The sequence below is a fragment of the Sinocyclocheilus grahami genome, unplaced genomic scaffold (assembly GCF_001515645.1).
Source record: "Sinocyclocheilus grahami isolate Dianchi unplaced genomic scaffold, SAMN03320097.WGS_v1.1 scaffold433.1, whole genome shotgun sequence".
NCBI lineage: Eukaryota > Metazoa > Chordata > Actinopteri > Cypriniformes > Cyprinidae > Sinocyclocheilus > Sinocyclocheilus grahami.
In genome coordinates, this window is record NW_015505612.1 from 522,323 (window position 1) to 534,167 (window position 11,845).

The following is an 11,845-nucleotide window of genomic DNA, read 5'->3' on the forward strand; positions in this document are numbered from 1 at the left end:
TGTAATGTTGTGAAATATTATTCAAATAAATAAATCAATAAAAATGCCATTTTATAATTTATTATATTATAATATAATATAAAATAATATAATTTATCTTTTTTCAGAATTCTGTGAATTGTACTGTACTGTAATTTTGTGAAATATTTTTTAAATTCAAAGAAAATATTGTAATATATTTAAAAATGTATTTATTTGTCATTTATTATATTATAAGATATTACATTAGAACAGCATTTATTTAGAATATAAAAATTATAAATGTTTTTGTCACTTAATTTTATTTCTTTCATTCTTTGCTGTATAAAAGTATTTCTTTCTTTCAATAAACAAATAAATAAACAAACAAACATTCTTACTGACCCTCAACTTTTAAACAGTAGTGTATAACGGTACAGTATACATTTCACTGTGAAATTACATATGCTGCTGTTCAAAAGTTTGCGATCATTAGGATTTTTGTTTTTTAAAGATGTTTTTTATGCTCATCAATGCTGATGAAAATGTTGCTTTGCATCACAGAAATTAAAATACAAAACCATTATTTTACCTTGTATAATATTTCACAATATTACAGTTGTTTTCTGTATTTTTGATCAAATAAATGCAGACTTCTTTAAAACTACCATTGAGAAATTTTAACCAAACTATGTTACAGACTTTTCATTAAGACCCTAAAGAATCATATCAACTTGTGGAAAATGGGCATCCTATGACCCCTTTAACATTGATTTGTGAAAAAAAGGGAAAATGCAAAATATAATCAGAGCCACAGGAAAATGTATATTACTTCATTTATAGTCTGAAATTCTTTATCTACAACTTAGTCATAACATTTTGTACTAGGTAGGTATCATGCAAAAAATCTCAAATGGCAGAGTCAACTATGTAATTTACAGTGAGATAGCTTTTCAGTAGTGTGACATGTTTTTATTTCATTTCATGAGACCTGACATTCTGCTGTAAAATTGTATCATATTTTAGTTTAGTTTAGTTTAGTCAAAATGAGACCAGGAATGTGTATTAAGCTCGCACAACTGCATACATTCTTGTGAAACTAGAAAAGGGAGTGCAAATGAAAGAGGTGTGATTTACCTCCCACTCAGTTTTGGAAAACATTACTGTTGATGACTGACATCAATGAGATGCTGAAATAAATTCTTAACTGCGCATCCTCTGATCTGCTTAGCTGGCTTTTTCAGGCTGTGAAATAGGCCATTTGTCAAAATGAACACGAAGCAAACAAAGTGAATCACTCCATATCCAAGAGAGGCCATGATTTTGCCAAGAAATATCATTCCCGGATTAACATCTTTTAATAACCCTAATCCTCTCCAATCCCAACCCTAACAATAAATCACCGCTAAAATCAGAGGGACTGAAAGAATGCTGTTCAAGTTTCAGCCTCAACCTCAATTTTGCTGTAAAATTCTCAGGGATTTGAATGTTGCACTTTTAGCCCACAAGCTATATGCTGCCGAGTCACCTGTTACAATTACTAAACTGCCCCCAAACTCCTAAACTGCTCTTTGTAATGCAAAGACTTCCACCAGATTTTTCCATCGTAGCAGACTTTCACCTGTGTTTACTTGGTTTGCACTCCTACAAACCACCAGCACATCAAAGAGATGGAACTCCCCCTTCAGCAACCCCAGTTAAATGACAATTCTGAGAAGATATTTTGAAGAATGTGGGTAATCAAACAGTTTCTGGTCCCCATTGGCTTCCATATATGGACAACAAATACTATGGAAGTCAATGGGGGCCAGAAACTCTTTGGTTACCAGTATTCTTCAGAGTAACTTCTTTTGTTTTCACCAGAAGAAAGCAACTCATACAGGTTTGGAACAACTTGAGCGTGAATAAATGATGACAGAATTTTCATTTTTGGGTGAACTTTCCCTTTAAAATCAAACTATCCAGTTAATGCTCTGGCGACTTCAGATTACAGAGAATGTTCTTCTATATTTGTGTATTAGCAAAGGTACATGCTGTTATTGGTGTTTCTGCTGTTTAATCTTTGTTGGATTGTAAGGCACTGTTTGTAAATCTGCTTTGGGATGACTGGTATACGGTGAAAAGCTCTGTACAAGCACTCACAATGACTCTGCTTGGCACTGTTCTTGTTTTGGTTTTGAGCAAGTTATCTACTGATGTTTATGTGTCTGTGTGTTCTCAGTATATACAGTGGTAAAAATAAAGTCCTGATATTACATGTAGTAAAATAAACTGTGACTGGGTGGTGTGATGCTGTCTGGATATGGTCTATTTTTGTGCACTCACAGAGTCCATGGCTTTGCGCCTCTCTCCTCTCTTCTGACACTTTTATTATTATTATTATTATTATAATTATTTACTTATTTTTTATTAATGAAGTCAGCATGATACTCTTTGTAATCTCTATTTTTTATTTTAAAATGATTAATGGTTAATAATTATTTGAATTATACCCTGGTTGGAAATTATTTATTCATTTTTTCATGATAGCCTGTTTTGAATTTATTTGATATTTATTTTATTTTATTTTTCATGTATTTTATAACATCTCATATTTATTTTAGTTAGTTCGTTTTATGCACAATAAGACCAGGAATGTGTAAACAAGTATGTTTTGATTTGACATCGATTCACAAAAAAAAAAGAGAAAATGCAAAATATAATCAGAGCCACAGGAAAATATATATTACTTCGTTTATAGTCTAAAACCTTTATCTACAACAGCAAAACATCTCAAATGGCAGAGTGAACTAGTCATTTATTATTCCCAGCGAGAGAGCTTTACAGTAGTGTGATGTTTTTATTTCATTTCATGAGACCTGACATGCTGCTTTGTATCATATTTTTCTGCACATGACTGAGCGGGTGCCGTGTTGGGTCCTACAAAACACACACTGGCCAAGTGGAAATAAAATATGAGCCCTTGGAGAAGGACATTTCCATAAAATCTCCCAATCTGAGTGTGCAGATTGGAGTGTGTCTTGTGATTCTTCCTGTTTTCCCATTATTATTCCATTTCCTGTCTGTAAGTAGAAAGATTAAAATAGCCGCACTGAAATGTATTGCTCTCTGGGGGAACCATTTGTGTAGAAAACATTTAAGAGAGGAGCATCTTTCTAAGTGCAGGCCCCTAATGTTAACATTTGATGAGCTCTCTGAGACGATGCCACTGACTCAAGAAAAGGTGGGCATGACGGGAACAGGATGTGAAAGACAAATTCTGTGACTGCGTACGTATATATGGATGACACCCACACTAATAGCAGCGCGATAACAGTTGTTTGCACTCTCGCCTTGTTTTCGAAATGACAGTAATGTTTGGTGCCCTCAGTGGTGAACATATAGCTCTGACAGATGGAAAACAATCTATCTTTCTTTGAGATGAGATTGTGGGTGGAAAATCTGTTGGTTCTCACCAAATTTCCAAAAGCATGCTAATTGTTTTCTCTGTGTAAAAACAACATTCTTTCCCTATATGTTATAATATATAATATTTATATATAAATATTTAAAGGAATTCAAAGTCCCGTTCTGTATAGTCCTTATAAATAAAAAAAGGACTGAACTTTTTTTTTCTTTCATGTTGTTGTAATGGTTTCTAAGATGTTTGATTATTTTGTTGTACCAAACAAGTTGGACATTTTGATGTGTTTGTCTTTGAATATATTTGTTATTATGTGTTTTTTAAGTCCTGTTCTGTACAGACAAAAACCTTTTGTTTGGTTTTTTATTTTTGTTTATTATTTTTGTCGTTGCTGATTCTGTCATGTTCTTGTAATGATTTCTAAAATGTTTAATTATTTTGTTTTACCAAACAAATGGGACCTTTTCATGTTTTTGACATCGATTTTTAACTAATCTATGACAATTTGCTTGCAAAAAAACAATAAAGGGGATCAAAATAAAACAATATGATTCTAATATGAACAATTGCCACAGACATTGATGACATTACTTGTGCATATGCACCAATGCAAAATGTGATGCAAAACGTTGGGAAATCCTGTGTGTTTGTGTGTGAGAGAGAGCGACTGTGGGTGAGTTGTTCTTTTCTTAGACAGGTGTAACAGGAGACTAACCTGTGCGACTGCATGGCTTTAGACAACAGCATGCATTATTTAAGTTCATATTGCTTTCAATGGCCATGCCAAACCCTGTTTCAGCAGAACAACTACAGTGATGCAACACCACAAAAAAAATAGCAATTAGACTAGCACTTATTAAAAAGCACCTTCCTGCAGATATCAAGATTTTAACATTTGCCCCTCACTATTTATTTAGTTAATCAACACTGTGATGCATTCCAATAATGCGCTTTCTTTCATTTAATTTCATGCATGAGCCATTAAATCAATTAGGCACTTTTCTATTAGAGTGCCAGAGACAAAGTTCACTTCAAGATGGATTTTACATTAATGAAAATTGGGGGACTTTGACTTTAAACATTCAACTTTCTACACTGAATTTTTGGTTACATCAGCCTGTTAAATCGAAGGATCACATATCGAAAAGTTTCACTTGTTTTTTGCACATATTGAAAAATTTGCACATACAAAACCTGCTTAATGTATTTCAAACAACTGCTAGATTGCCTCTTGATAACTGGAAGAACCAAATCATTCTTATTCATCTTTGAATAAAGCTCATTTTGTAAATGCTTTCATGACCTACATCGTTTGTGAAGTATGTTGGTCTATATCTGTTAATGCATCTGTGATTAAATGTACATTTTGCGAATTATATGCAATTAATAAGCTCCATAAATGAAGCACCAGCACAGAAGCTGAAATGCATTTTAATAGTTAGGTAATAGGCTGTTCCCTTGCTGCATATGGGCCAATTATATCATTTTAGCATATCCATTTATTGTTCTGCACTATGCAGTGTTACATATGCGTATGGAAGCTTTTGATGGTGAATCCCATGGAGGTGGGAAAATGAGAGCAAAGGATGATTGATGCTTTGACTGCTGGAAAAGTCTTCAGACCTGAAACTGTATAGAGTATATATTATCATGTCTAATAATAAGTAGGTTTATTTCTCAACTCTACAAATAGTTACTTTTCCCTGATTAAATTCAGTTACAGTTCATTGATCTAATAATGAGTTTAGCATATTATGAAATTATTGATTTATAGATTCTGCCTGGTAACTGTGCCTAAACTTCTCTTTTCCGCCGTAATTTTTCACTTGTTTACAATTGCAGATCTGAAAGGAGGCCACAGAACAAGTACAGTAATAAAGAGCTGCTAGTTTATGCCACTACTGCTGTAGGAAGTGACAGCTCTGCCAGCATTATTAACACTTCCATCAACACTCTCACCGCAGGGAATGTGCAGCTCCCCCTCAAGTGGCAATGGAAAATGTGCCAGCTATTGTGAGATTCCGAAGGGAACGGAATATGGTGCCTGTGTGCTTCTGAGAGCACACTTGAGAGCAAGACAGGTAAATGTGACGGCCAATTTAAACAGCTAAACCTGTTTGGAAGTTCAAGTTGTCTAACCGTTGACAACTTTTTTTGAATATCAAAATATTTTTAGGCTGTTATACCCTGTTTGAGCAAAGTCAGTAAGGTTTAGTCCAATGTGAATTTTTGGGTAAAAGAAAATCCTCTCTGGGTCAAAATGAACGAAACGCAACAGGAGGGCTATTAACATATGACCTACATATCTACTTGGTTTTTAGCTAACTTTGCAGAGAATGTTCAATATTGATGTACATTTTACATTTTTATTGGTGTTCACAGAAACAAACCACATTGCTTCAAAAATAATGCATTTTGTTTACACATTATGTATTTCATATATACACCTCACATCAGGAAAATTGTCTCTTTTGCACAGCAAAGATAAAACATTTATGTCTGTAAGAACATGTATAGCAAAACAATATTATGCACATAAATAATAACATAATACTTGTCTGCATTCCACCACAGTGCAAAAAACAAAAAAACAATCCTGAAAGGAAAGTCGTTTTGTAACTCATTGTTCAGTTAGTTTAGACAACACTACTTTCAAAAGAAAGAAAGAAAGAAAGACTGAGTCACATATTTCAGGACTGCTGTTTTTCTCAGTAAAAATAAAAGAAAAAGAGAAAAAGAAAAAAAATTCCTTGACGGAAACGTATTAGGTAAACAAGATCATTCCTAAAACCTCTTACACCATAGGGGTTAAGCAGAGACTTTAAGCATCTTATTGCGCAGAGCAACTCTGGTGCTTCCATCCAGACCCCTAATGAGGGATTATTGTGCCAGTGTCTGTTAAATCCACAAACACCTCCATGGCTTGTGTCTCAAAACCCGAGTTGCCTATCTAGACAGCATTTTGGGGCACCCGAGTCAGCTGAACTCAAAAGTTTGCATTATATTTGTCTCGGTTTCCATCCACTGAGGTGATCACAATACTTTTTTACATTTAAACTCAACTCTTGTAATCAGTAAAATGTTTGAAAAAGTGCAGATTATAACTTTGGCACCACTTCGATTTTACTTAAGGCGGCAATCAAGTTTTAATAAACTTTTTTTTTTTCAGTGTGCAGCAGTTTTGGCCCAAACATGTCTAGGTAGGCAGCTCACTGTGTTTTAAAACACATCCCGTGAATCCTAACAGCGCGCTTTCAAGTCAAGTCGCACGTTCATGCACCCAAACGCTCTTCATCATCATCTGCCCGAGTTGCCTATCTAGACAGCATTTTGGGGCACCCGAGTCAGCTGAACTCAAAAGTTTGCATTATATTTGTCTCGGTTTCCATCCACTGAGGTGATCACAATGCTTTTTTTACATTTAAACTCAACTCTTTTAATCAGTAAAATGTTTGAAAAAGTGCAGATTATAACTTTGGCACCACTTCGATTTTACTTAAGGCGGCAATCAAGTTTTAATAAACTTTTTTTTTTTCAGTGTGCAGCAGTTTTGGCCCAAACATGTCTAGGTAGGCAGCTCACTGTGTTTTAAAACACATCCCGTGAATCCTAACAGCGCGCTTTCAAGTCAAGTCGCACGTTCATGCACCCAAACGCTCTTCATCATCATCTTTACCATGAAGCATCGCATGTCATTGCTGGATCAGCCGACTTCTTGCGTTTTCCCATCCACAATGCCACTGGGAAGAGAAATAGTCTCTTGGTTGCTGTCTATGGAGGACTCGCTGCCCGTGCTCTCGCCGGACAGCAGGCGAGTCACCCTCAAATCGGCTTTTAGCGTCTGCACGTCGTTCCCTATACTCATGGAGCCCAAGTCATTGATAATCTGGCACAGTTCTTGTTTGCCGTTGGCCACACAGTCGCTGTCGGTGTCCAGAATATCCTCGCACTCAAAGTGCATGGCTTTCTCCTCCTCCTCCTCCCCGACCAGGTCCTCCGTGATGGAGCCCAGCTTGGGTGCGCTCCTGCTGCGCTCCACCGGGGGTTTGTAGTAACACTGTCCGTTTAGCAGCTTCCTCAAGGGCACCAGGGGAATCGTTTGCTCCCCGATCAACTGCTGTTGCTGGTGCCTGGCATCGTCCCTTCTTTTGAGTCTTTTAAACTCGGCCAGTGCTGTCGCGGAGGTCTGGTAGAGGAGCAGCGCCATGGCCTTCGCCTTCTCCGGCTTGGACACCAGCACGGCGTGACAGCGCAGCATCACCGCCTTGTGCTTCATCTCGTGCCGGTAGATCCAGGCGAATATCTTGGGGAGCCGCGGGTCTGCGACACAGTAGGTGATCCTGTGCAATAAATACAGATGTCCTGGTCTCTTCGCCTTTTCGTCGACGTGGACCATGCGGATGCCCTGCGAGCTGATGGTCAACTTCATCTTAGTGCCGTTCTTGCCCATCTCGCTCTTGCCCCAGATCTTACTGACGGCCACGTCCGTGCATCCTTCCCCCTTGGACTGGATGGTGGTGGCGTTCCCCAGGTACAAGACCGTATACGTAGGGTCCTCGCTGGAGATTTTCACCTTTTTCCTCTTGGATTTGAACATGCTCCCGACTCTGTTGAGTGCGCTTTCCGGGCAGGATTTGGCGAAGGAGGTGAGCGCAGAGTAGTTGAGGCTCACGGCATAGCCCTTCTGCTTGGACTGCTGCTTGTCTTCCTCAATCAGCTCGAACTTGCTCTTCTTCCAAGACAACATAATGGTCGAGTTGAGGAAAGTGAAGCTGCTAAGTGTACTCTAGTAATTCTATTACGCCTAAATTCTACCTCGAAACAGGCTCTAGACATCTATCGGCTTGCTTTAAGACATTTTCAAAGTTGCAGAGCACTTCATAGACATGTGAGCGGAGGAGTATCGCATCCGACGCTATAATCGCAGCCTCGCTAAATAACACTCTGTACAGTACAAGAGTGAAGCAGCGACTTATATACCGGAATGAACCACCTCAGCCTCACGGAGGGGTCGACAGAGTGAGGACGATACCAAACCAGGCTTAAAGCTGTCTGGGATTTTTCGCCCAGCTGTTGCTCAAGTTTCCATTTATTTATTTATTAAGGATATATATTTATTTTAAGTGTTTCATATAGGCTTATTTGTTCTCATTTCTGTACAGACTTATGCGCATGTCAAGGAGTAAAGACATGATGTAATTTTGTCTAGTTTGGGGACAATAATTTTTCCCCCCCTCAGCAAATATGAGATTTCGATGTGAAACAAAATACAAACCTTTCTTTGAATTCCTATAATGTTAAAATGTAATCAATATAGAATGTCATACAAATAAATATATTAATACAATGTAATTTATTATTATTATTATTATTACTACTACTACTACAAAATATGCTACAATCATTTTTTAAGCATCCGACTATCTATCTATCTATCTATCTATCTATCTATCTATCTTCACAGCAACCATCCCGGGTACCCTAGCAACCGCATAGCAACACCCTAGCAACCACCCCGGGTACCCTAGCAACCGCATAGCAACACCCTAGCAACCACCCCGAGTAACTTAGCAACCGCATAGCAACACCTAGCAACCACCCCGGGTATCCTAGCAACCACATAGCAACACCCTAGCAACCACCCCGGGTATTCAAGCAGCTGCATCTATCTATCTATCTATCTATCTATCTATCTATATCTATCTATCTATCTATCTATCTATCTATCTCTGAGAGACTTTATTGCCTTCAAAACATTCAAACTTTAAGCTTTTAAAACTACTTTAAACTTCAAACTATTTCAGACTGAAAACCATCAAACTTAAAACTTTTTAAACTTCTTAAACTTTTCAATCTTTTTCAAACTTTCTGGTCCGGCTTTCTCAAGCCAACTTAAAGTTTGTCGTGACGAACTTTTTTTATCTAGTTATTATTATTATTACTACTACCAAATATGCTACAATCATTTTTCTTAAGCATACGACCTATAAGATAATAATAATAATAATAATAATAATAATAATATATGTGTTCAATTATTGGTTAAATAATATAAGCATTACATTTATTATTATTATTATTATTATTATTAATGTTGAATTATTAATTAAATATTTCAATTATTGAATTTAGTATAATTATCGCCTCTCTCCTAACCCTAAATTAGAGAGGCATGGAGCAAGAAGGGTTTGGGCGAATCAGAAGCTTGTTATGGGAGGCCCTCTACTGGTAGCATACCAACAATGCAATGGAACAGTCTATTTTTGTTCAGTGGCTACAAGCAGTTTGCAAACGACTCTACATCCGGAACGTTTCAAAGCGCAGCCTTTGTTTCCTCTCGAACATATATTTTAGTGAGACACCTGGAACAAACCAAAAGTTTAGCGACGATTTGTCTTTTCGCTTTTTTTCCTCAGTAAATTCTTCCAGCCTTTAAAAAGTAAACATACGCGCTCCACTTAAATGAACGAACCTGAAAGCACATTATGTGTGTTCGGGATCTAAACGCATTAGGTCTCTGAAGAAGAGGTTCCTCTCATAGACCATTCCGCTACAGACTTCCTTCCTCTGCCTTAACAGACATGTCGCATGGGTGAAGTTTTATCTACTCGTATATCCACGAATGGCTCACTGACACATTTATATTGCTGTTTAACCGTGTACAAATCTGTAATATGGGAAAGAAGAAGACTCGTGGAGAGGGCTCTGGGTTGGGGAGAGCTTTAATAAAGGAGAGACTGAACGCAGGCCGTGGATACAGGAGAAATGACACATGGGTAAGAAATAGTGACAGACTGATCCTGAACTGTTTTCATTTTTCTTTCACAAGAATATTGCAGAGCTAGTATTGCGCATTTATAAAATACGATCAGAAAATATGACTTAATGTTTTGTCACATAAACCGTTATTAGGGAACAAACACACGATATGTGTAATGTAACAACAAAGTGCATTTATGGATTATTTAAAATATGTTTATATTTTTTCCAGTCCATCAACACAATGACTACAAATGATCTTTAAATGGAATATTTTTCTTTATGCAAGAGTGTTAAGTTGCTTCAGTAGACGTGAATCTGATTGTGTACTAATAGTTGTATGTCTTTTAGCTTCACACCAGTGAGCTGAATGATGGATATGATTGGGGTCGACTCAACCTGCAGTCTGTCACAGAGCAGAGCTCTCTGGATGACTTTCTGGCCACAGCTGAACTTGCTGGAACTGAATTTGTTGCAGGTAGGTGTTGATTACATCTCTGGTATAATTTGTAGGAATACTTCTAGGAATCCGGGTTATTATTGTGAACTAAAACCATTTTTTAAAATTAATTTAAATGAATCTGAAATGGAATAAAATATAAAATAAATATTAGAATGGTGTTATTTGAAAAGCTTAAACTAAACAAAAAATGAGAAATGTTGCTTTGGCAACTGTCTGAAATAAGGTTAAGGTGAAGCACTAAAATGATTGGAAATAAATAAAAGCTAAAACTGAAATAAAAGAAACAATAAATACCAATATTTAAAAAAAGAAAAGCACATAACAAAATTTTTGCTAAAATGAAAACGGAAAATATCAATATAAAAAGTATAATAGTTTATTAATAACAGTAGAATAACACTGTTTGGAACAGATTAATAAATGTGGTGGTGTTTTGCAGAGAAGCTGAACATAAAATTTGTCCCAGCTGAAGCGAGGACCGGCTTGCTTTCTGCTGAGGAGTCCACACGACTGAAGAAACTCCACGAGGACAACAAACAGTTCTTACGAATTCCCCGAAGGTATGAAGTTGTGTAATTAAATGTGATTTCTTTCAAACGGAGTTCAAATTCCATTGATCTGTTGTAGATACACAATTATGCAAAAGCTCATGTATTCAGCCTTGTGTTCCGTCACTGCAGGCCTCCTTGGGATGAGAGCACAAGCCCTGAGGTTCTGCAGCAAAACGAGAGGGACAGTTTTCTTACGTGGAGAAGAGAACTGGCTCGGTGAATGTTTGATCAATTTAGTCCAAAGACTAGCAAATACAAAAATTCTCCAACAGGAGAAGTGTTTGTGAACAAATGCACTTTCTGTAATAGGCTGGAAGAGGAACAGAAGTTGATTCTTACCCCTTTTGAGAGGAATCTTGATTTCTGGAGGCAACTCTGGAGAGTTATTGAGAGGAGGTGAGCTTTTGTTAGCAGTTGTAATACAATGAACATTTAGTTTGTGCTTTTCACTATCTAATAGGGAAGTCGTGGCCTAATGGTTAGAGAGTCGGACTCATAACTCAAGGTTGCGGGTTCGAGTCTCGTACCGGCAGGGATTGTAGGTGGGGGGGAGTGAATGTACAGCGCTTTCTCCCACCTTCAATATCATGACGGAGGTGCCCTTGAGCAAGGCACCGAACCCCCAACTGCTCCCCGGGCGCCGCAGCAAAAAATGGCTGCCCACTGCTCCGGGGGTGTGTGTGTGTGTGTGTGTGTGTGTGTGTGTGTGTG

The 11,845-nt window shown here is 37.3% G+C and overlaps 2 protein-coding genes across 2 annotated transcripts in view; one reads left to right on the top strand and one right to left on the bottom strand.

Moving 5' to 3' along the window:
- Positions 1-6,670: 6,670 nt before the first annotated feature.
- LOC107551800 (protein FAM43A-like) lies at positions 6,671-8,304 on the bottom strand. The gene has a single exon (XM_016233529.1). The coding sequence runs from the start codon at positions 8,106-8,108 to the stop codon at positions 7,065-7,067; it is 1,044 nt and encodes a 347-aa protein (XP_016089015.1). The 5' UTR covers positions 8,109-8,304; the 3' UTR covers positions 6,671-7,064.
- A 1,386-nt stretch (positions 8,305-9,690) lies between these two features.
- Positions 9,691-11,845, top strand: part of LOC107551801 (large subunit GTPase 1 homolog) — a 6,605-nt gene continuing 4,450 nt past the window's right edge. Inside the window, exons 1-5 of the mRNA XM_016233530.1 lie at positions 9,691-10,137; positions 10,472-10,598; positions 11,023-11,143; positions 11,264-11,350; positions 11,444-11,530. Coding sequence (XP_016089016.1) covers positions 10,036-10,137; positions 10,472-10,598; positions 11,023-11,143; positions 11,264-11,350; positions 11,444-11,530 — 524 coding nt within the window. The 5' untranslated portion in view covers positions 9,691-10,035. The remainder of the gene's footprint in view (positions 10,138-10,471; positions 10,599-11,022; positions 11,144-11,263; positions 11,351-11,443; positions 11,531-11,845) is intronic.

What these genes read in the sequence shown, in the direction of transcription:
- LOC107551800 (XM_016233529.1), bottom strand. Translation starts at nt 8,108, where the DNA reads ATGTTGTCTTGGAAGAAGAGCAAGTTCGAGCTGATTGAGGAAGACAAG.